The sequence below is a fragment of the Myotis nattereri genome (assembly GCF_964212035.1).
Source record: "Myotis nattereri genome assembly, chromosome: 14".
NCBI lineage: Eukaryota > Metazoa > Chordata > Mammalia > Chiroptera > Vespertilionidae > Myotis > Myotis nattereri.
In genome coordinates, this window is record NC_138089.1 from 18,812,446 (window position 1) to 18,835,889 (window position 23,444).

Consider the following 23,444-nt stretch of genomic DNA (forward strand, 5'->3'; position numbering starts at 1 on the left):
CATATGCGAGGCCATATGGTCTCTGTCAAAGTATTCAACTCTGCCATGGTAGCATGGAAGCAGCCATCGACAATAAGTAAGTGAATGGGCAAGCAGTATTTCAATAAAAGTTTATTTACCGAAATAGATGGTAGGCTGGATCTGGCCCATGAGCTATGGTTTGCTGACCTCTATAGACAAAAGAGAATAAAAGGGTAGAGGATTATTCCAAACAGAAGAAACAGATTGTTCTAGAAAAGATTAGAATTCTTGTGAATTTAAGAGTATAAAGATACCTAAAACAGGGTTTTCCCATGTCTAGGAGTTTTATTGTAACATGGTTTGTAATGGAAAAAAGAAGAGTAGGAAGCACTTATTTACATAGACAAATTCTGAAAACATAAATATTGTTGAGGTCAAAACCAAAATGCAAAAGCTTAGTGCAATATGGGTGGCTGACATTTATGTAAATGAAAAAAACAATGCACTCTATTGTTAGATTTATACCACTTACAAGGACATACATATATAAAAAGCACAAAACACGCACGAGAAAGACACCAACTTTAAGAGGATAGTCTCTGAAAAAATGGCAGTGAAAAAAGTTGTTGAACTTCAACACTTTCTGTTAAGTTTATGTTTTCTTTTAAATTAAATTGTGGTAAAACACACACAACATAAAATTTGCCATCTTAACCATTTTTAAGTGTGCAGTTCAATAATCTTAAGTATATTCACATTGCTTTGCAACCAATCTCTAGAATTTTTTCCATCTAGCAAACAACAACTTGCTGCTTCTCCCCTAAACCTCAGTCCCTGGCAATGACCATTCTACTTTGTTTCTATGAGTTTGATGACTCAATATACCTCAGATTATACAGGTACACTATGTGTGTTTTGTGACTGCTTTATATCACTAAGCATAATGCCCTCAAGGTGCATTCATATTATAGCAGATGTTAAAATTTCCTTCCTTTTTAAGGCTAATATTCTATTGTATTTATATACCACATTTTGTGTATCCGTCTATCTGTTCATAGACATTTCACTTGCTTCCAGCTTATGGCTATTGTGTTAACACTATGAACACGGGTGTACTAATCTTAAAGAATTCTGATAAAAGAAATGATCAGTTAAATCTGCAGAAATATAGTAGCCTGAGTTTCTTCTCTTCTTCCATTTTCTCACAGCACATTCCAGTCAAATGTTCACTCATACTATCTACCGAAATTACTAGTCAAGGTTACTAATGAGGTTACTAATAACCCGCATGTTGCCAAGTCCTGTGGTTAATCCTTCAGCCTCATTCTATTAACCTCTCTGTAGCAATTGCTTAGGTGGTCACTCATGTATCCTAGACTCATTATCTTCACTCTTGAGTTCCATGATGCTACAGTCCTGGTCCTCCTCATACCCCACTGGCTATTCCTTCTCAGCTTCCTTTGCTGCTTCCTCCTCACTTCTACCCCTAATGTTGGATTGCCCCTGAGCTCAGTCCTCTGACTTCTCTCTATGCTCAGTTCCTAGTTGATCTTATCTAGGCTCTCTGCTTTAAGTGCTGTCTATTCACTCAGATTTGCAATTGTAGCTCTTCTCCCTTCAAATGAAGATTCATCTATTCAACCTCCTACTCAACACCTCCACTTGGATGCTTAATAGCATCACAAACTTCACACATGCAAAACCAAACTCTTGGTTTCCATAACTCCCACTTCTCCTCCCCAGTCTTCCCTGTCTTTGTATTCCACCTCCATTCTTCCTGTTTGGAATAGACTCCTGGAAGTCTAGAAGTCTTTACTTTTCTCTTCCTCTAGCCTGCAGGCAATCTGTCAGGAAGTCAGGTCAGCCTCCCCTTCAACAGGTATCCAAACTCTAACTCCTCTCATAGCCTCCACTGTCACCCTGGTCCAACAGTCTATCATTGGGGTTATTCTAATAGCTTCTTCCTAGCCCCCATAGTTCTGCCCTTACCACCTTCCCAATTCTTCCTCCAGCCAACCCCAGACCACATTGCAATTCAGCAGCTGGAATAACCATTTAAGGAAGTGTATCATATCATGGTGTTTTTGTTTTTGTTTTGTTTTGTTTTGCTCACAGCCTTCCAGTGGCTTCCCAGTTTTCTCAGGGTGAAACCAGTGTTCTTACAATGGACTCCAAGTGTAGGACCCCTCTTTCTGTTATTCCCCATCCCCGAACTTCTCTGACTTACTTTCCCATCCCTTATGCAGCTCTAGCCAGACACTTAAGCATTTGCTGTTCCTTCTGCCTGGAATATCTGCACAACTGTTTCCCTCATTTCCTTTAGCTCTTGGCTCAAATGTCCCTTTCCTATGAAGCTTTCCCCAATCACCCTATTTAAAAATTGCAATTTATCCCAACCCCCCAACATGTTCTGTTCCACCTTTCTGACTTATTTTCCTTTATAACACTATGACAAACTGGTTTGGTCTCCTTTTTATTTTTATTTTTATTTATTTTTTTAAAATACATTTTATTGGTTTTTCACAGAGAGGAAGGGAGAGGGATAGAGAGTTAGAAACACTGATGAGAGAAACATCGTTCAACTGCCTCCTGCACACCCCCTACTGGGGATGTGCCCGCAACCAAGGTACATGCCCTTGACCGGAATCGAACCTGGGACCCTTCAGTCTGCAGGCCGACACTCTATCCACTGAGCCAAACCAGTCAGGGCTGGTCTCCTTTTTAAAATTATTGTGCCTTTCTTCCATTGGAATTTGAAATGAAACCCCATGAGGGCTGGGATATTTGTCTATTTCGTTCACAGCTGTATCTCCTGTACCCGCTGCATCAAATTATTATTTGAATATGTGAATCCGCCATATCTTAAAATTGATGCGAATGAATGTTTGGGATTATAGCATTACATTATCGTTGGTTTCTCCAGTTGGTTTTGTTCCTTAATGGTGGCAGTTTTAAAATATGTCTTCACATTGTTTGGTACTCTTCCCTGGAATTTGTGCAGGCTCATGACTGCTTCAACCAGCAGAGCATTGTGGAAGTGATGCTATGGGACTTCTGAGGTTAGGTCATAAAAGGCCATGCAGTCTCTGGCTTATTTGCTGGAACATTTGCTTTTGGAATTTGTACGCTCAAAAAGATTGGATTATCCTGAGACAGCCATGCCATGAGAAAGCCCAGGCCACAGGGAGAGCCATATTTGGATTGACAATTCCAGCTAATTCAAGCCTTCGAGACATTTTCCATCCAAGGCACCAGGCAAATGAGTGAAGAAACCATCTTGGAAATGGACCCACACGCCCTCACTCTTCCAGTCTCCTGACATCGTGCTGTAGAGACAAGCTTTTCCTACCTTGTCCTTTGTGAATTCCTGGTGCAGAATTCCTGAGCATAATAAAGTGGAGGTGGTTTGACACCGCTAAGTGGTTTGTTACACAGTGGCAGATTACCAGAAAAGTAATTTGGAAAGATCAGAGTTAAGTTTTGATTATTATTATTATTATTATTATTTTTGTCTATTGAAGAAATGTATGTGTGGGCAAAGTAGATTTGCAGTTATGATTACACAAGTGTATTCTTGTGTTGTTATTTATTATTTATTGTGTTATCTATTACAACTATAAATCTCCTATTTGTCCTTCTCTGTATGGTGCGTGAAACATTATTCTGCCAGGCTCATCTTGGAAGCTAGTGTCCATCCACATGAACTCACTAGACTCCAGATGCTCATTAATGCCAAGAAATGTCATCCTGATGAACCACTGGAGATTTCATGCTCAGAATTCTGGGTTCTTGGTATATTTCCATGCTGATCACCTGGAGGAGCTGGCATTTTTAGACCAGTTAAGGCCAAACTAGTCATGAAATTATAGGAAAACTAGAGACCCAGTGCATGAAATTTGTGCACGGGTAGGGTCCCTAGGCCTGGCCGGCGATCAGGGCTGATCTTTGAGGTGACTAGTGGGGCCCCCACGGGCACCTGCCTTGGCTGGCCTGGCACCACCCATTCACCGCCCCCTCCCCCCCTCCTCCCTACCTCCCCCTTGCTGCTGCTTCTGGTCTGGGCCTGTAGGCTGGGGGGCAGCTCCTGCATTGAGCATCTGCCCCCTGGTGGTCAGTGCGCATCATAGCGACCAGTCGGTCCGCCGATTGTTCCGCCATTCGGTAGATTTGCATATTAGGCTTTTATTATATAGGATATATAAGCTGGGGATCAGTGTTACAGTGAGATATTAAATTTTGTGATGCTGCCAATTTACTTCTTTTATTTTTACTCTGTTTTTAAAACAGAATGGATGTGACTAAAAATACCAGGCAAAAGTCAGCATTTCAGAGGCAGCTGCCTATTCAGTCTGGATGTTCTCAGATCTGGAAGGGTGATTAGCAACCCACTCATAAAGCTCCTTATTCTACAGATCAGAGAGGGCTGTGTGTGCCCAAGGTCTCAGTCTGGAACTGTGACTCCTGATTCCCAATCTTCTATTCAGTGTTTTTTCCTCTGAATAAGTAGTTTTTAGCCTGCAGTCTGGTTTAGTGACAAACTTCTCAAGTGCTGGACCGGGCCCTGTGGACCAGCTGAAAGCGTATACACCGTGTTGTCTGTGTGGCTTTTATGCCCATTACTGCAGCGAATCTACACCTTCCATCTGATTCTTACAGAGATCCGTGACTCAGAAAACCATAAGTACCACCACTCTTGATGATTTCACACTGTCACTTAAAAACTACCACAATCATTGAAATCTTGGACACCCCCCATACCTATACCAGATGCCCTGGTGAAACTCTTTAGTTGTTTAAGTTCAGTGCATAGTGGGCCCATCTTTCAGATGGTTAGGGATAGTTGGAGCACCAACTATCTTACTGTCTCTTTAGAAAAATTTGGCCAGTACTCACACATTACAATCAGTTGGTGATTCAAAAGCAACACACAATGGAGGGCTAATTTGGCATTATGTCTCCTTGTAGCTATTGCAGTAGTTAAGGGAGAGAGAGCTGGGATCTCCACAGATACATTCCATATACGCAGAGGCTAACTTAGTAGGAGTTTATTTTTCATGTACACCACCATCCATTGTGGGTGCTCGGCACCCTTTTCAGAGGGCATTTCAGGAACCCAGACTCCTTTATCTTGAGGTCCTGCCACGTTCTTGGGTCTTGAAGTCCTTTACTTCTAGCCAGCAGACAGGGAAATGGGTGAGTTGAAGATAGGCTAGGACAAGCATGTTAAACTCGTGGCTGCGGGCTACAGGCCTCGTTTAAACAAACCCGCGAGCCGCCAGTTAGACATGCTTGTGCTAGGAGGTATTTATGGAAGTTGAGTTTCTCATTTCTACCCACATTCCACTGGCCAGAAGTAAGTCACAGAACTCATCTCCAAACAAGGATGGTGGTGATGAGGCTTCGTACCAACCACTTTACACCAACGATTTTCAACCAGTGTGCCGTAAGAATATTTAAAACATACAATACCTGACCATTTAGTCAGGGGGCACTGAACTCTTTTCCCCTAGATTATCAAATAAAAAAATGACAACAGCCAACACAACAATAGCCTTCCAGTGTGAATGAATCAAAATTATACCTATATAATTTTGTACCGCAGCATTTTGGTAGGCAGTTTATGTGTGCCATGAGATGGAAAAGGTTGAACATTGCTCCTCTACATTAATGAAGAGGAGCATCTTCATTAGTGGACAACTGGTCCTCTTGGCTACAGTCAGAGTGAGCACTTTAAGGTTTCCAAATCTCAGAGATGAATGAAATGTCTGAGGTGGGACTTTGAGATAGTCCATGAAGTCTGCGTGTGGATTACAGTCATCACTTGCCTGACATCTTCGGAATTAAGGTGGTCCTCAGAAACCATGAAGTCAGGACTGATCGAAGTAGTGTAGTTAAGAAAGGGAAATAATAATTCATCAGCAGTTGGAGATGTTATTTTCTTTGTTATGGAGTGACACAGAGGGTAAGGGCCCAATCTGGATTCTGAGCTGGTTTATATTACAGCAGAACTTGTGTAATTATAGTGAAGAGAACTCTGTTTCCATTTTTGTAAAACTATTGCTACAAGTTTAGCTTTGTTAGTGCATATTTTCCCTTAAAAATGTTTTTATGCTTGGCAGAAATTATAACAGCACATGCTTTTACCTTATGGGTTTTATTTGTTGTGGTGCTTTGTTGCTTCTTGGTTATTTTTATTTGTTTTATGAAAGCTTAACCTCTCCCTTAAAATTATCTTACGATTTTTATTTTGAAACTGGGATTGGCTATGATATGAAATTGTCCTGAATTTCATTTTCATCTTTCTTTGTTAAGATGCTTTTGATGCACATGTATTGTTACCATTGTAATTAGGTAATTATTAATCATAGGAAAGGGGCAAAAGGGAGGCCAGGCATTGTAAGCATACCATCTGGGCAGCTTTACCAAGAAGCTGCAACTTCACACGTTTGAGGGAAACACTGGTCTATTCCCCGAAAATCACTGGGGGGAAGGTGTCTAACAAAGGGGAGATGAGTGCATTCACTCTAAGGTTGGGGAGATGTAGGGAAGGTGCCTGTTAATCTAACCTAGAACAGAGATAATTGGCCAAGGGGGTGGGGCCACTGCAAGCCCAAGGAAATTTGGGAATGCGTAATCCCCCAGATGAAGGAGTTTTCTTTCTTGGTGTTCTTGTTCCACTGGCTTTGCTCCTGCCTGTGTTCCCTTCATGGCCATGTGGTCCTGCAAACTCCACATGCAATGGGCTGATGACCTGCAGTGGGAACCACAAGCTAAGCTAGCTTGATGCTGGATTGGACCATGCAAACATGAAACAGCAACTCTGGACAACAGCTTTAATCCCAGTTCTGCTGAAAGCAAAACAGGACCTTTTCCTTGGTGGGATGGAGGGGAAATGGGACCTTGGAAACACAGGGATGTAATTTAATGCAAACAAATGCCACTCATTCTCCCACGTGATTTTCAGAAAATTCCTTTTCTCATGACACTGCAAGAAGTCCACCTCTGCTGTCAACTGGTACAGACATGGAGAGCTCCCCACCCATAACAGTATCAGAATCAGTGACCTGTGAAATATATTTCTTCTCCCACTGACTATGGAACAATTCTGACAAGTGACTTAACTTTCCATTTTCTCATCAATGAGATTTTATTGGCCCAGTGATCTCTCCAGTTATCTTGAAATGAATGTTTAGGGCTAAGTAGCTTTTTATGGACCATGTGGTTTACCCCGCGGTGTGCTGGAAACTGGATTGTGCTAGCCTATGATAACTGAATAGTGGAAACTTGTTCTAACATCCTATATTACATATTAAATATCCCAACTCACAATTTAAGAACTTGTATTCAGAACTCACATTTCCCTATTTTTTGTTATATTTTACCATTTTCTATGCTCTTGAGGTTCTTCTATCCATTGTGTCCATACAGTGAAAATACTATACAGTGGGGTGTTATTGCACCCCTCTTCCCAATTCCGCACTCAGTGACACCACTTAGGTAGCTTGAAGTGGGCCTGGTGGGTGCTGTTTGTTAAAGGTTTATCAGCAGCCCACAGGACTCACAACACAGATCGCACTCCTCAGCGGTAGTGTTGAGGCTTGAAGGAGACAAGTAGAACCAGGGACCCTGTAGATGCACAATGAAGGACAGCAGCTTTTAGGGTCATTCCTTCAGAAAATCTCTGCCATCACCATGGAGCCTACAAGTGGTCGGTGATGTCAGATCATGGCAGTCCAGGGACTTCAAAAAGACACAGAATCTTGACTCCATCATAAAGTGGATTCAGTAATACTTGATTCCCTCCCTTTTAGGGATATGTTAGAGGGGAAAAATGTCCTAACTGATGTCCGACCATTTTGAATCATTAAGAAGTACAAATTCTATTCCAATTCTTCTTAAATTAGAGGTTGAGAAACAGTTTTGCACAGGTTTGCTGGTTTGTGCGAGTGATGACTTTGAGAAGAAAATATGCTCCCTTCCTTGCCCTCATGGCTACAGTCCAGAGCTGCAGTGGTGGTTCCGCAGTGCTGGCCCCTGGACATGTGCACGATGGTGCATGACCAGGTTTTCTTGGGCTGCTGGCAAATAAGAACAAGGAAATAGGATATTATCTTATCATGGGAAGGACTGTCTTTTATTTTTGGATTCTGTTCTTCTGACAATTTTTATGTCAATATATTCTTTCTTTATGAAGTGACAATGATAATAGATGGTAGTGGTGCACGTAGATTTAATTTTAATGTCTGTACTTGGAAAAAGCTGGAAATTATGTTGATTTTCTTTCTTCAATATCCAAGTTTTTGTGTGTGTTGTTGTTGCTGTTTCTTTCTTTTTTTCTTTCTTTTTTTAATGTTTGTGGATCAATGGAATGTAAAAGCCTAAAACTATTCCATGTTGACTTTAAATGAGTTTTCTGGAAGCAAATAAGACTTTTGGAATTAGTCCACATGTGACTTACAAGTCAAATGATTCTTTTAAAAAAATATATTTTATTGATTTTTTTACAGAGAGGAAATGAAAGGGATTGAGAGTTAGAAACATCGATGAGAGAGAAACATCGATCAGCTGCCTCCTGCACACTCCCTACTGGGGATGTGCCCGCAACCAAGGTACATGCCCTTGACCGGAATTGAACCTGGGACCCTTCAGTCTGCAGGCCGACGCTCTAGCCACTGAGCCAAACCGGTTAGGGCAAGTCAAACGATTCTTAATGGAATTACTTCATAGGTAACTTGTATCAGCAGCATAGACATGTGCAAGCACTTTTGTTTACTCCTGTCATTGGCTACTCTCATAAAACTGTTAGTAATCATTACTAAGAAAATCAAAGCATGAACAAAACAACCTTGTTCATTTCTTCTCCTCTGCCAAGACAATTTTTTAGTCTTAATAGAACCATTCTTTTGAGAAGAGGCATGGAAAAAGCAAGCCTTCAAGCTTAAAATTGCAATTATATTGTTTGCTTTTATCTAAAGAAATAGCCATCATATTCCAGAAGTTCTTGAGCCTACATCTGGCTTTAACCATTTGCCTCCCCACTAACACTGTTGATATTAATGCCAATTTTAATTTATTGGCATCACACGCGCATAAATCTCTCCCTCTCTCTCTCTCTCTCTCTCTCTCTCTCTCTCTCTCTCTCTCTCACACACACACACACACACACACACACACACTCACACACACGTGATTTTGAACAAGGACTGAAAGTGTAAATTAGGAAGGAAGAGATTCACAGGATTTCATCAGATCGGTTCACTCCAAAAAGTGACATAGTTGTCCTGGAAAGGTTTTAAATTGCTCATTTCAAACTTACCTCAGTAGCTAAATGCCATGCGTGCAACAGATTTGCAACCACGTTAGTCATTTTCTTTCCTCCGTTTTTCTTGCTGTGTTTGTATTGGGAGCACAGAGCAATGTAATTTAGTAAATTATGATTTGATGGCTGGGCAACAACCCCAGTGTTGAACAGTATTTGGACTATAATTACTTGCTGGCTTTGTCACAGTTGACATTAATTATTGATGGAAGTTTCAGAAATAGCGCATGTGCCAGGAGCCTTTCACCGGAACTCCAGCTCCAAGCAGGAGGGATGCTAAGGAGGGTGGGGGGATTGGCACCTGTGGCTTGTTTATGTCTGTGCACAGCAAACCTGCGCCCGGGGGGCTGTGTGGCACCTGTGTAAAGGCCATGTGTAACAGGAGGATGAACCGTCAGGCTTATTTCTATCGTGTTCCTCCCCAGGAATTGCACCGGAGAAGCCAACTTCAGCCGGAGCCAGCCAAGACGAAGGCTCTCCAGACTGTCATTGAGATGAAGGTAGGAGCTGTTCACATTTGTCAAAAAAGCTGTGGCTCTGGAGTTTGTTCTAACTTGGTGGGTGCCTAGCAAACATGGAAATGAATGTTGTATTTTTCTCTAGGCTCCCTGATAAGTGCTTTTATTCTGGGTCTTTTGCCTTCCTGGGTACATTTAATTTCTCGGCCTTTTAAGATTCCTTTTCTGAGCAAAAGAATAAAGGGCTCAAGTATCCCTTGGCTCAGGGGAGCGGAAAGGAGCTGGGTTCCTTTCCAGAGCATTGCTGATGCTTTTCCCCTTAAGGGATGTTTTGTGTGTGCTTTAAAAGTAAATTTCTAACCCTGGAAAAAAAATATTTTCCCCTCCCACTCACATTGCAGTGAAAAGACACCTTGACAAACTAAGATTTGGCTTTATATACAATGGAGTCATTAAATAATTTAAATGATGCTGTTAGCAAAATTTGCTTATCAAAGAATAATAATTTTTTTTTTTTTTTTTTTTTTTTTTGCTTATCAAAGAAAATACTCCAGTATTTTCTCCTAACCATGCTTGGAGGTAATACTTTTAAAAATCCTCTCCAGGTATCCTCTTTAGCTGTGGAAGCATAGAAATATGCTATTTAAAAGGATCAAAGATACTCCTGGATGGATTCAGGGCTTTTAAAGAATAATGATGTAAATGATGGTGGCCAAATCACGATTTATGATTAAGAAACAGATCTAAATGAAAACCAATTGCTTTGTCAGTATCTAGAAATTTGAAGTCTTGTTACTTCCAGTTTTTGCCAGAAGAAAACAGAGTATTTATCTTAAGAATAAGTAATTCTTGATTTAAATTGCTCCATGAAAACACCACAAAAACGATGTCTGCAATTTAGTAATTTTACACTTGAGTTTAACACTCAAGAGTTTGTCACCATCAGCCTGCAAGAGAATCATGAAGTTTGCTGATAGGATAATGATTTCTCTGTCTTTCTTATAGCAGATGATTTTGAATTGTCTGCCAAAAATTCCCATATCCTAGGGAAAAATAAATTAATATGAACCATTGAGTTCTTGGCATGTACAATTCTCTTTTTTTTTCCCCTCCAGTCAATGACAGTGTCTTTATCCAAGTAGATTTTTGTGGAAATAATGTAGAACATTTGCTTTTAAACTATATGTCTCCCGAAGGTTACATGAGTCAAGGTACTCATAATGCATTTGCAGCAAATTGGTTTGAAAAATATAATCAAAGGGACCAGCTGCCAGTAAGATTAAAAATAATTGCTAATTTTGGCTTATCAGTTCATTATGAATTTATGTAATTTTAATTTATTTTGAAATGAAACTTATTCTACAACTGAGGGAGATTGGTTCATAACTGAGATTTCATCCTCACTTCACATTAGAACCAAACTTGAAACTTTGATAAGGAAAAAAAAATAAAGGAAGAGAGAGAGAAAAAGAAAGAAAAGACAAATAATTAATTTTAAAGATTTTTAAAAATATATATTTTATTGATTTTTTACAGAGAGGAAGGAAGAGAGATAGAGAGTTAGAAACATCGATGAGAAACATAGATCAGCTGCCTCCTGCACACCTTCTACTGGGGATGTGCCCGCAACCAAGGTACATGCCCTTGACCGGAATCGAACCCTGGACCTTTCAGTCTGCAGGCCGACGCTCTATCCACTAAGCCAAACTGGTTAGGGCTTAAAGATTTTATTTTATTGCAAAAAGTCATTCAGTCACTTTTCTACCCACCTCCACACCTATATCCGCACAATTAGTAATGGGAAAGAGGGTACATATAAAATCTATTTCCAAAGTATTGTGTGTGTTTTTTTTAAATAAATGAACAAATGTGTCCCAAAACTATTTGGAGAAGCCAGGAATGACATCTCTTCCAGTGCTGTGGGCATTTTCCTAGTAGAGGTCACTACAGAGACAATTAGTAGTTATTTGTGACTTTAATAAATAGTAAATCTGTTTGATTCTAGCTTACTGTTTTTAACATCATATGTTTTGTTGGAAAACAAAAAAATAATAAATAAAAACACTTGTTTAGGCTATCTAGGTGGGTAGGCATAAAAACATGATTTTTTTAGGGCAAATTTATATCCATATATTATCAGTAAATTGAGTCTGGAGTTTTTCTCTGATGATGCCAATGCTCCTGATTTGTAGAACACATTTTAAGGACAATGATGATCAATGTGTTTGTCAGGGAATCGGGCCTGGAGTGTTTCTGTTGTCTTTTGGATGCCTGCTTATTTACAAAGTATAGCCTTCTGTTTTGTCAGTGGGGAAGTCTGAGTCCCATTAGCATCTACTCAACATGCATAAATTGAATTATGGAGGCAGCTGGTAGAGGGTCATTTCCTCAGCCATGTGTGTAGCTTGTGATAGAGGCTGTGATCTCATCTGATTTTTTTTTATTACATCCCTTTTAAATTGGAGGGAATATTGGAAACCAATACTTTATAAGCTATAGGGTTGACTATCAAATAGATCTGACCCTTAATCCTGGTGGGTGGAATTTGAGACCCTATTGTGTTTTAACTTAAACACCTTCGGGTAAACATCAGTGTCATATATAGCGCCTTGGCAAAATCTGGAGTTAAAGGGAGCTTTCCAAGAGGATGTTGATCAGTAGTTTCAGGGAGGTGGCGTGAAGTAAGGGCTTAGAAGTTATTCCTACTTATCCCTTGCTACTTAGTGAATCTGAGGGAGACTTTCTGACTTCTCATCGTCACCACCCTTATACTTTGCATCAACTCTAGAAAGGTATTTACTGTGAAAATCTGTGAAGTCAAGCACTTTAGAACCACAATCTCATACGTGTAGTGACTCTCTGTGTGCCCCTCGCCCTTGTAGAGTTGTGAAGGTCTCTCTCTGTGGGGCACACCATGGGGAGGGCCATTGGTAGCCATCACATCTATTACCGGCCAGCTGAGTCTAGGGAGGGTCACCTGAATGAAAATGAAGGGAAGCAGAATGAATTGAAGTTATTTGTGATTTATCTTCTTGCAGGGAGCTCCAAGTTTTAATTTTGGTCCCGATTTGGTCTGGCAGGTATGTTCCTGGTTTGCACTGTTAGAACACTGTGTGTGTTTCTCCGAAAAATTAGTTTTCCTGTGGATGTTGCTGTGCTTTTCTCTTTCTTGCTTTTGTGTCTAAATTTTTTTTACTAAGACCCTCTTTTCTGCTCTTATGGAGAACTGTCAATAAAAAGGGCAGCTAAAAGGCTTTTTACCTTCTTTTTTCTTTTGTTAATGCTGTCTTTTGAAAGAATTGTTTTTAATCTATTTTTATTGTAATTTTGACATGGAATAAACATGATGTCCAAAAGTTTCACTTTCTTGGGTTCATCCCTAAAGCTGTATCCAGTGTTATTCTTCCTTCCTTTTTTTTTTTTTTTTTTAAAAAGGGAAATGAATTACAGTAATGACAGTACTTGTCAGATAATCTCAAAATTTTTTTCTTTGTTACTCAGAACTTTCAGATGAATGAAAATCTAATTCAAAATGGCTTAAGCCAAAAGGAAATTTATTGGCCCATATCAATGGAAAAAAAACCCACAACACAAAACAGCAGAAGTATTGCTTCCAGCACAGCTTGATCCAGGGGCTCAAGAGATATTGACAGATCTCATTTTCTCTCATTCCATCTCTTGTTTTGGCTTCCTTCATGTGAGCTCTATTTTCAGACAACCTCTTCGCCTGTCTGAACAAGGTGACTGCAGCAGCTCCAACAGTCACAGAGGGAAGGAACAGGAAGAAAGCCGTGTTTAAAAAAAATGCAGAAAACCCAATCAACCCCAGAATAATAATTACTGAGTTAGGACATAGAAGCATAGAACCTCACTCACACTTAGCAACGCCGGCTGAAAAGAAAATGCATGGAGTTCCCTAGGTTCTCCTTTGCTTGTGAATTGAATGGCACTCATTCACCAAGTAAAACAAGTTTTATCCTAGCACTGACAACAGCAGAATTTATCAAATGGGACATATACTAGTGATGCCATGGTTTTAGTGAAAGTTGCAGAAAATACACTTGATCTGGTGAACTTGTTCTTAAAGTGGATTAGAGGCTGGAGGCATAATGTCTCCATGTGACAATGTCTCTGTGGCAATTGAAGTGAGGATTGTGGGTGTTTAGCTTTCCAGTCACATGACCAACCAGGGCACATGTGTGTCATACGTGGTTCTTCTTTAGCAAAATTGTCCCCACCATGCTCTCCATGGGAACTGTGCTGTAAGCAATTCAAGACTGAGCTTGACTGAATTGTCCACTTCTAGTTGTGCTGTTGATAAAAAAAGTGTGACTTGTATTCAGATGCTAAACTCCAGTGGTAAGGTTGATTTTTGTTATCAAAACTAAAAATCAAGCCTTGTCTTGGTGCTCAGGCATGGAGACTACTCTTCTCCATGTGGTTGAGCTGACCTGCAGTTGGGTTAAGTTTCCCCTAAAAGACATCTTAGTGCTTCGTCAAATTCAGCCATTTCAGTTCTGCCAGGCACAGAAGGTGCTGGAGCATGGAGAAGACAAGAGCTACCACTTGCCAACCTCTCCCAAGGTCACACAAGCTAGGAAGGGAGAGATTTCAAATCCAAACCTAGGCCATTGAATGCATCCCAGTTTCCAGTGTGAACTTAATTCCAGTCTTAGGATCTAATCAGGAAAACTATGTAATGGCTGAAGTATTTTTATTTATTTTTTGTTTGTTTAGGTGTATATTTCATCTGTCTTTTGAACTGTTACTTGTTTGAGTGTAAACACAAACTCAGAATAATTTCTTCTCCTGGGATGATGTGTTCATATAACATTTGTGTCAAGCCTAGTTTTTCTAGTCAAGCCATTATGTTGGCCTTTAGGATTTAAATTTTGCCTGGCTCCTTTTGTGGCTATTAAGAAAAGTAACAACAATAACAACCACCAGTGACAGCCTGCAGCTCGAACACCACTGGCCACACAGGCACAGGGTACCTGACATATAAAAACTCGTGCATAGGCATAATTAGCCCCATTTCCCAGATGAGAAAGCTGTGGTTGAATGGAGATAAGCAACCTGCCCAAGGTTCTATAGCTAGTCGGTTGGCAGTTGAAATTTGAACACAGGTTTCTCCTCCAAAGTTCTCACACTCTCTAATCCTCCAGTCTACTTTTAATGAAAATAGTCCATACATTCAACTATGTTTTTCCTTTTTTTTATAATTCTATTGTTGAAAGTATTACATATGCTCTCCTTTTTCCCCCCATTGACCCCCTCCAGCCTGCCCTCTCCCCCCCTACCCCCAGGCCTTTAGCACCCTATTGTTCTGTCCATGGGTTATGCATAATGCATACAAGGTTTATGGTTGATTATCTTCCACCCACCTACCCTCCCTGCCTTCCCTCTGAGATTTCGCACTCTGTTCTATGCTTCCATGTCTCTGGATCCACTCCCATCATCAGTTTATTTTACTTAGATTCCACATATAAGTGTGATCATGTGGTACTTGTCTTTCTCTGACTGACTTATTTCACTTAGCATGATACTCTCCAGATCCCTCCATGCTGTCTCAAAGGCTAAGATATTCTTTTTTACTGCTGCATAGTATTCCATAGTATAAATATACCACAACTTTTTTTATCCACTCATCTACTGATAGACACTTGGGCTGTTTCCAGATCTCAGCTATTGTAAATTGTGCTGCTATGAACATAGGGGTGTATATATTCTTTCTGATTGGTGCTTTGGGTTCTTAGGATATATTCCTAGAAGTGGGATCACTGGGTCAAATGACAGTTCCATATTTAATTTTTTGAGGAAACTCCATACTGTGTTTCATAATGGTTGCACCAGTCTGCATTCCCACCAGCAGTGTAGAGGGTTCCCTTTGCTCCACATCCTCGCCAGCTCTTGTCATTTGTTGATTTGTTGATGGTAGCCATTCTGACAGGTGTGAGGTGATACCTTATTGTCATTTTAATTTGCATCTCTCTGATGATCATTGACTTCGAGCGTTTTTTTCATATGTCTCTTGGCCATCTGTATGTCCTCTTCGGAGAAGTGTCTATTTAGGTCCTTTGCCCATTCAACTATTTTTTCTTTTGACACTTACTTTGAAAATTATGAACTGAGGTTTGCATCAATGATCAGGTTGAGGCAGCTCATGAGAATTGGAGAGGTCTATTTGGTATTTTTGGAAAGGCCCAGTGTTGTATTTTGTGCCATAAGTCAAGATTCACCCTTTTTACACATGTGTTATCAGCTCTCCAAATAGGCTCTAAATATGTGCCCTACAGCCAATACATGCCCTGTTTTCCCCGCCTGACTTTCAAGTCTTGCCCTGAAATCTTTATAATAGTGTGGAGCATAATTCATTCAAACTTGGAAAGCCTTGTGTTTTTCGTGTGCACTATCCATTTACAATACCAAAAATTATCCTTTAGCTTATTTTTCTTTGTCGTTGAGAAATTTCTTCATCTTCTCATCTTTCAACTTAAAAAAAAAACACACTTTTTCTTATTTAACTATTTTTTTTAAAATAAGAGGGGAAATGTGGGTTTGAAGTGATAGCCAGAAAAAGCAAAATGTCAAGTTAAATGGTAGCTCTGTATGATATATAGTTGTCATTTAGAGGCAAGGAAGATTTTTTAAAAATGAGACTTACTTTCTTCTTTGCCCAAATGCTCCTTATGATGTGTTTGATTCTAAATGAGTTGCCAGTTGATTATTTCTGCAATAAACAGGTTTAGTTGGTATGAATTCAACTCCTGAGGCTGAGTCGCAAACAGGAGTGTTTATCGAGCATCTATTTTGTGCCCAGCACCATGGGGAGCCTTTCAGAAAAATTGAGTGATTGGTCTTTAAGGCGCTTCTGGAAGGAAATGCGTAAACCAGTGTCCAAATAGAGACCTAAAAATGGCAAAATGGGCTGCAGGGGCTAGAGGATGTCAAATGAGAGAGGGACAGGGCCTACTTCTTGGAGGAGGTAGTACCTGAAGGCCTTGAAAGATGGACATGATCTTGATTAAGTGGAGAGAGATGATTTATTAATAGTGGGAAGCAGATGAGCAAAGGCAAAGGGGCTGAAAAGTATGAAGAGTGTCTTGGGAAGAGCAGGTCATTCAGTTTGGTTGAGAGAAGACTTTTTAAGTTTTAAAACAGCAGAAGACTAAATTAAACCATAAGAGAGTTAGAGAAAAGAAATAATAAAGATATTCAATTGTCTATTGATGGGCCCTTAGGTTGCTTCCATATCTTGGCTATCCTAAAAGGCTAATATGCAAATCAACCGAACTGCGGAATGACTGGTTGGTCATTGACCACCAGGGGACAGACGCTCAATGCAGGAGCTGCCCCCTGGTGATCAGTGTGCTCACACAGGGGGAGCGCTGCTCAGCCAGAAGCTGGGCTCATGGCTGGCGAGCGCAGCAGCGGTGGCGGGAGCTTCTCCCATCTCCACAGCAGTCAGACATCCCCCGAGAGCTCACGGACTGCAAGAAGGCACAGGCTGGGCTGAGGGACCCCCCGAGTGCATGAGTTCCATGCACTGGGCCTCTAGTTGTAAATAATGCTGCAATGAACATAGAGTTACATATATCTTTTTGAATTAGTGTCTTTGATTTCTTCGGATAAATACCCAGAAGTGAAATTCCTGAGTGATAGGGTTGTTCTATTTTTAATTTTGTGAGGAAGCTCCATACTGTTTTCCATAGTGGCTGCACCAATTTGCATTCCCACCAGCAGTGCATGAGGGTGCCCTTTTCTCCACATCCTCACCAACACTTGCTGTTTGTTGATTTATTGATGGTAGCCATTCTGACAGGTGTGAGTTGATATCTCATTGTGGTTTTAATTTGCATTTCTCTGATGATTAGTGATGTTGAGCATCTTTTCATATGCCTGCTGGCTATCTGTAAGTCTTCTTTGGAGAAGTCTATTCAGGTCTGCCCATTTTTTAATTGGATTATTTTTTTAATAATATGTTATATGAGTTCTTTATAAATTTTGGATATTAGCCCCTTATTTGATGTATCTTTGGTAAATATTTTCTTTCTTCCAGTAGGTTGTCTTTTTGTTTTATTTATGTGGTACATATATACTATGGAATATTACCTGCACTCAAAAAAGAATGAAATCTTACCATTTGCAACCGTATGGGTAGACCTAGAGTTATTGTACGTGAAGTAATTCGGGCAGAAAAAGACAAATACCATATGAAGTCACTTATGTGTGTAATCTAAAGAACAAAATAAATGAACAGACAACAGAAATAGACTCATAGATACAGAAAACCAACTGAGGGTTGCCAGAGGGGAGAGGCTTTAGGGGCCTGAGTAAAAAAGGTGAAGGGATTAAAGAAGAACCAATTGACAGTTTCAAAATAGTCCTGAGGAGGTAAAGTATAGCATAGGGAATATAGTCAATACTAATGTAATATCTATGTGTGGTGCCAGGTGGGTAATAGACTTATTGGGGGATAACTTTGTGAATTGTATAGATGTCCAACCACTATGCTGCACACCTGAAACTATTATAAATAATATTGAATGTCAACTGTAATTACAACATTCAAAACAAGAAGTAAAGATACAAGGTGAAATTCATGAAATAAAAACCAAACATATACTAGAGGAGAGCCCCTAAACCAAATGCTGCTTCTTTTAAGAGATTAAAAATGTGAATTCTTGTTATAATTGAAAAAATAGAGATAGCACAAGTAACCATTGTCGGGATTGAAAGGGGGGCATTGCTATCAATCTTATTGACATTAAAAATAGGAAAGGATTTTATTGACAACATTATGATCATAGAGTTAAAATTTTAGAAAAATTATTTTTAAAACAACTTATTAAAATTGCATGTGAAGAAATAGAATATCTGAGTAGTTACATATATTAAAAATGATTCTAGAATTAAAAATCTTACCAACAACAAAACCCTTCATAATTCAGAAAGCAAACCAAACAAAATAATGCAGGCCCAGATGACTTTTTCAGTGAATTTTGCTAAACATCTGAAGAAAAAAAAATGACATCAATCATGCAGAAACTATTCTAGAGAATTTAAAAAGGGGAGCATTTCCCATCTTATTTATGAGGCCAATACAACCTTGATATTAATATCCAACAAAGCCATTTCAAGAAAGGAGATGTATAAGCAATCTCTTTTAAACCTGATATAAAATATCCTGGTGAACTGAATCCAATGACAATTAAATCACATGACTAAATTGTGCTTATTTCAGGAATACAAGGACTACCTTTTGTATATCAATTAATGTTATTTATCAAATATCAAATGTTATTTAATGGGATAAAGGAGCAAAATTAATATAATCTCATATTGAGCTCCTACCCGACATTTAAAAAAAAAAAATCTCAATAAAGGCAGAGAAAGCATTTGGTAAGTGAAACATCCACCCATGCCAAAAAAAATCCAAAACACAAAAACAACCCCAAAACTTTTAGCAAACAGATCAGAAAGGGGATTTTCCTAATCTAATAAGAGGTAGCTACAAGAAAGCTACAGAAAACATATTTAACTATTAAATGTTGAAAGCTTTCCTTATGACATAAGGATCAAGACAAGAATGCCTATTGCTCTCACTTCTATTGAACAATAGTCTGGATATCCATGGTATAAGAATTAGAAAGGAAGAAATAAAACCACCTTTATTCACAGGCACCATAATTTGTGTGTAAGACATCTCAATGAATCCATGTATAAACTATTAGATTAATAAATGAACTTAGCCAGATAGATTGTCAGTATTTTAAAATGAATCATATTTCTACATATCAGTAACAATTACAAAATGAAATCTAGAAAACACTATTATTTCTGATGGTATTAAAAAAGACCTAAAATATCTAGGAGCAAATCTAACAATGGTTGTTCAAAATCTCATTTAAACAGAAGATACACAACATAATTATATACAGACTAACCAAAATCTTGAAACAAATGAAATAGCTATTAACAGTTGAGTGGATAAATAATGGATATTCATGCAGTGAGATGCTATATGGCAATGAGAAGGACCAAGCATGTAATAACATAATTGAATGCCCTCAAAACAGTGTTGAAAGAAACCAGATAAGAACATATACAACATGATTCTGTTTACATGTGTTTCAAAAATAGGCAGAAGTAATCAGTGGTTAGATGTGTGGGTAGTGGTTATTCTGGAGGAAGAAGGCTGCGTGGAGGTTGAAGGGGCATGAAAGAAGCTTCTTGGTACAAGTGACATTCTGTTCCATGATCTGGTTTTCATGTGCCCAGGTGTTGTCACTTTGTCATAACTCATCATGCTGGGAATCTGTGACATGGCTGCCTTCTTATATGTAATACTAGAAGCCTGGTGCACGAAATTTGTGCATGAGTAGGGTCCCTAGGCTGGGCCGGTGGTCAGGGTCAATCGGGGCCTTCGGGCTACTGGCTGGGGCCTCCCTTCCTCAGCTGCTGGCTGCCAGCTGGTGCCTTCCTTCATTCCGCGCTGCCCCTGGTGGTCAGCACATGTCATAGCGAGCCATCAGTCTCCCGGTTGAACTCCTGCAGGGACAATTTGCATATTAGGCATATATATATATATATATATATATATATATATATATATATATACACACACACACACACACACACACACACACACTTTAATTTAAAACTTCACTTAAAAATAAAGGAAGAACAATGCAACAATAGAAGGCAAATAATCCTGTTAAAATTGGGCAAATAATCTGAATAGACATGTCTCCAAAAAAGACATACAAATGGCCCGTAAGAACAGGAAAAGATGTCCAACAAGATTTTTAATTAGGGAAATGCAAATCAAAACCACAGTTAGATACAATTTATCCTCTACTAGGATGGCTAAAGTAAGAAAGACAACAAATGTTGGGGAAGATGTGGAAAACCTTATATATTGATGGTGGGAATGTAAAATGGTTCAGTCCATTTTGGAAAACTATCTGGCCATTCCTCAAAATGTTAAACATAGAGGTGCCATGTGACGCAGCAATTCTACTCTTAGGTGTACACCTTAACTGAATTACAAACAAAAACCTGTACACAAATGCTTCATTATTAATAATAGCCACAAAGCCAAAACAACCCAAATGTCCATTATCTTGAATGAAAAATAAAAATGTTATATCCATACAGTCGATTACTCAACAATAAAAAGAAAGGAGGTACCTATCCTTGCTATAGCATAGCTAGACCTTAAAAACATTATGTTAAGTGAAAAAAGCCAGTTGCAAAAGGCCCCATGTTATCCATTTCCATTTGTATGAAATGTCTAATATTGTCACATCCGTGGAGATAGAAAGTAGATTAGTGGTTTCTAGAAACTAGGGAGAGGGGAGAAAAAAGAATGACCGGATACAGGGCTTTTGAGTGATGAAAATATTCTGGAACTAGACAGTGGTGATGGGTGCACAGGCCACTGAATGATATACTTTAAAAGGGTGAATTTTATGGCATGAGCATTATATATCAATAAAGTTGTAAAAATAAAGATATTACAAAGGAAAAGATCAATAACGTTGATTACTTACAAAGTAAAACATAAAAATAGAACTATGAAATAACCAACGAAGAGATGTATATCTAAAGTTTATAGCAGTTAGAGACTTATTATTCTTAATGTATAAAGAAGATATATTTATCAATGTGGAATAAAAGCTTGGGGGAAAAATGTACCAAAATGTTGCCACTAATTCTGGATGGGGAGATTATAAAGGATTTTTTTCTCTTTTTTACCCCACCAAATTTTTATGTTTTCAGTAATGTGCATTCATTGTATAGGAATGATTAGGAATTATTATTCAGGAACAATAACAATAAGTTGATTAGAAGAAAAACCATTTTTCAAAAAGCTTTAGGATGCACAATTTCTTCTTTTCTTGTTTTCTTTTGCTGAACTGAGAAGGCTCCAGAAGGGAGAAGGTTAGGTTATTTATGAAAATTAGAATTGGTTTACTGCTTCTCTGAGCTCCAGCCTTCCCATCTGTGAAATGGGACCATGATGCAGTGCCAGCTTGCACAGGACTGTGGTGGGGATTAAAGTGGAGTTAAACATGGGAAAACCCTGGCACATAGTAGATGCGCAAGGAATCCTTTTCTTCTCCATCCCTTCCCTTTCAGCCTGGAAACTGAGTTTTCCCTGTAAAAAAGAGGTGGTACATTTGAGCAAGGACCACCAGAGAGAAGGAATTTTACAAACTTACTTCAGGCAGCCAGAGCTCTGAATACACACACAGTTTGCTTGTGGAAAGACTTTAAAAGCATCTTTGAAAGGGGAAAGCAGTGGAAAAAAATATAGCAGCCCCCAGTGGGCCCAGGGACTAAGCTTTCTGGCTGTTGGGCTTTTGGCAAGTCACTTGTCCCCTCTGGCTCTCACTGTTCTCATTTGGCATATGAAGGATTGGACTTGGTGTCCTACTTTCAAATTTTTTCCAAGTCTGGAGGCTCGGTGACTGGCTATTTGGATTCTCAGAGGACCTGCCTGGGGTGTCTGAATTGACATCACATTCTTGCAAACTTGAAATCTTTGCTTTGTTTGCTCCATCTTGGCCAGCCTTGCTCCGGCCTGCAGCCCCTGCCCTCCCCTTGCTGGTGCTCAGGTTCCCAGCCTATTGTTTATTTAGGGATTGCAATTTCCTCATTGGCATGCACCCTCGCCAGCAGGGTTTAGAAGTTTACCACAGGCCTCATGTGAACTTCCCCTTTCAAGGCTCAGTAATGACAGTGTGCCGGCCGTCACATGCCTCATCCCTAAGGCATGGTCCAGTTTCCACATCCATCAGGCCGCACTGGTGACTTGGGGTGGCCTGAATTCCTCTGCCGCCTGTTGCTTTTTTCCATGAGACAAACTGGTGGAACATAGAAGGACTTGTGGTATGTTTTAGAAATCCGAAGAATGAAGCCCCAAACCAGGGCTGTTGGGGGCTTTGGGGCAGTGGGTTCAAAGGAGTGGGAAGAGCAAGTTCAGATTGCTGGACGGCCAGGAAGGAGCGCTTCCTCACCCAGCCTTTTCCTAAAGAGCACTGGACGAGAACAAGTGGTCAGGTGACCATCTTCTTAGGAGTCCCTAAAATAGCAAAGAGGTTCCCCAGAACCTCAGGGAAGTCAAACCCTCACTGTATCCCGATGAAGGTGGACGGTGATGTCCGTCCGGCCTGAGGGAGGGTGGGCTGTGAACATGAGGGCTGCTGTCACCTGGAAGCAGTTTCTGAAACTTCTTCCTCGCTTTCCTCTCGCCCCAGGCTCTGCTCTATTTTCTTTGCACCTTGCTCTGTGACCCAAAGGGTAAAGGTGCTGTGTGGAAGAAAGGACCCAAACACCCAGCTTCTAGGTGCACACCTTCTCGGGAGCCAGGCTCTCTGAGGTTGGCCTGGGGACAGATGGCAAGGTCCCAGTATGTGGCCTCCTCTCTCCTGTTCAAGGCAAGGCTTTGTGGAGGGAACCATTCCAGATTATTAAAGGTGTTAAAAAAGGGTTAAAGAAGACAGCTTAGGTGATACCAACACATTTTATTTAATGTTTCACGAAGCAGACGGTCTCCCCTTTAGACAACTGCAAAATGGGACTAAAGGCAGGAAGCTTTTATAGGATAAAGAACAAGGATGAAAAATTGAAAATACCTTATTGGCTGGGGCCACATAGTCACCTTGTTTTGGGTGAGAAGGAACAAGGAGATGAGTGGC

General features: G+C 39.8%; 1 protein-coding gene across 1 annotated transcript in view; it reads left to right on the forward strand.

Moving 5' to 3' along the window:
• The window catches only part of ERC2 (ELKS/RAB6-interacting/CAST family member 2), an 871,001-nt gene that overhangs the window by 243,083 nt on the left and 604,474 nt on the right, over positions 1-23,444 (forward strand). Inside the window, exon 5 of the mRNA XM_081105973.1 lies at positions 9,706-9,780. Within this exon, the coding sequence (XP_080962099.1) occupies positions 9,706-9,780 (75 nt within the window). The remainder of the gene's footprint in view (positions 1-9,705; positions 9,781-23,444) is intronic.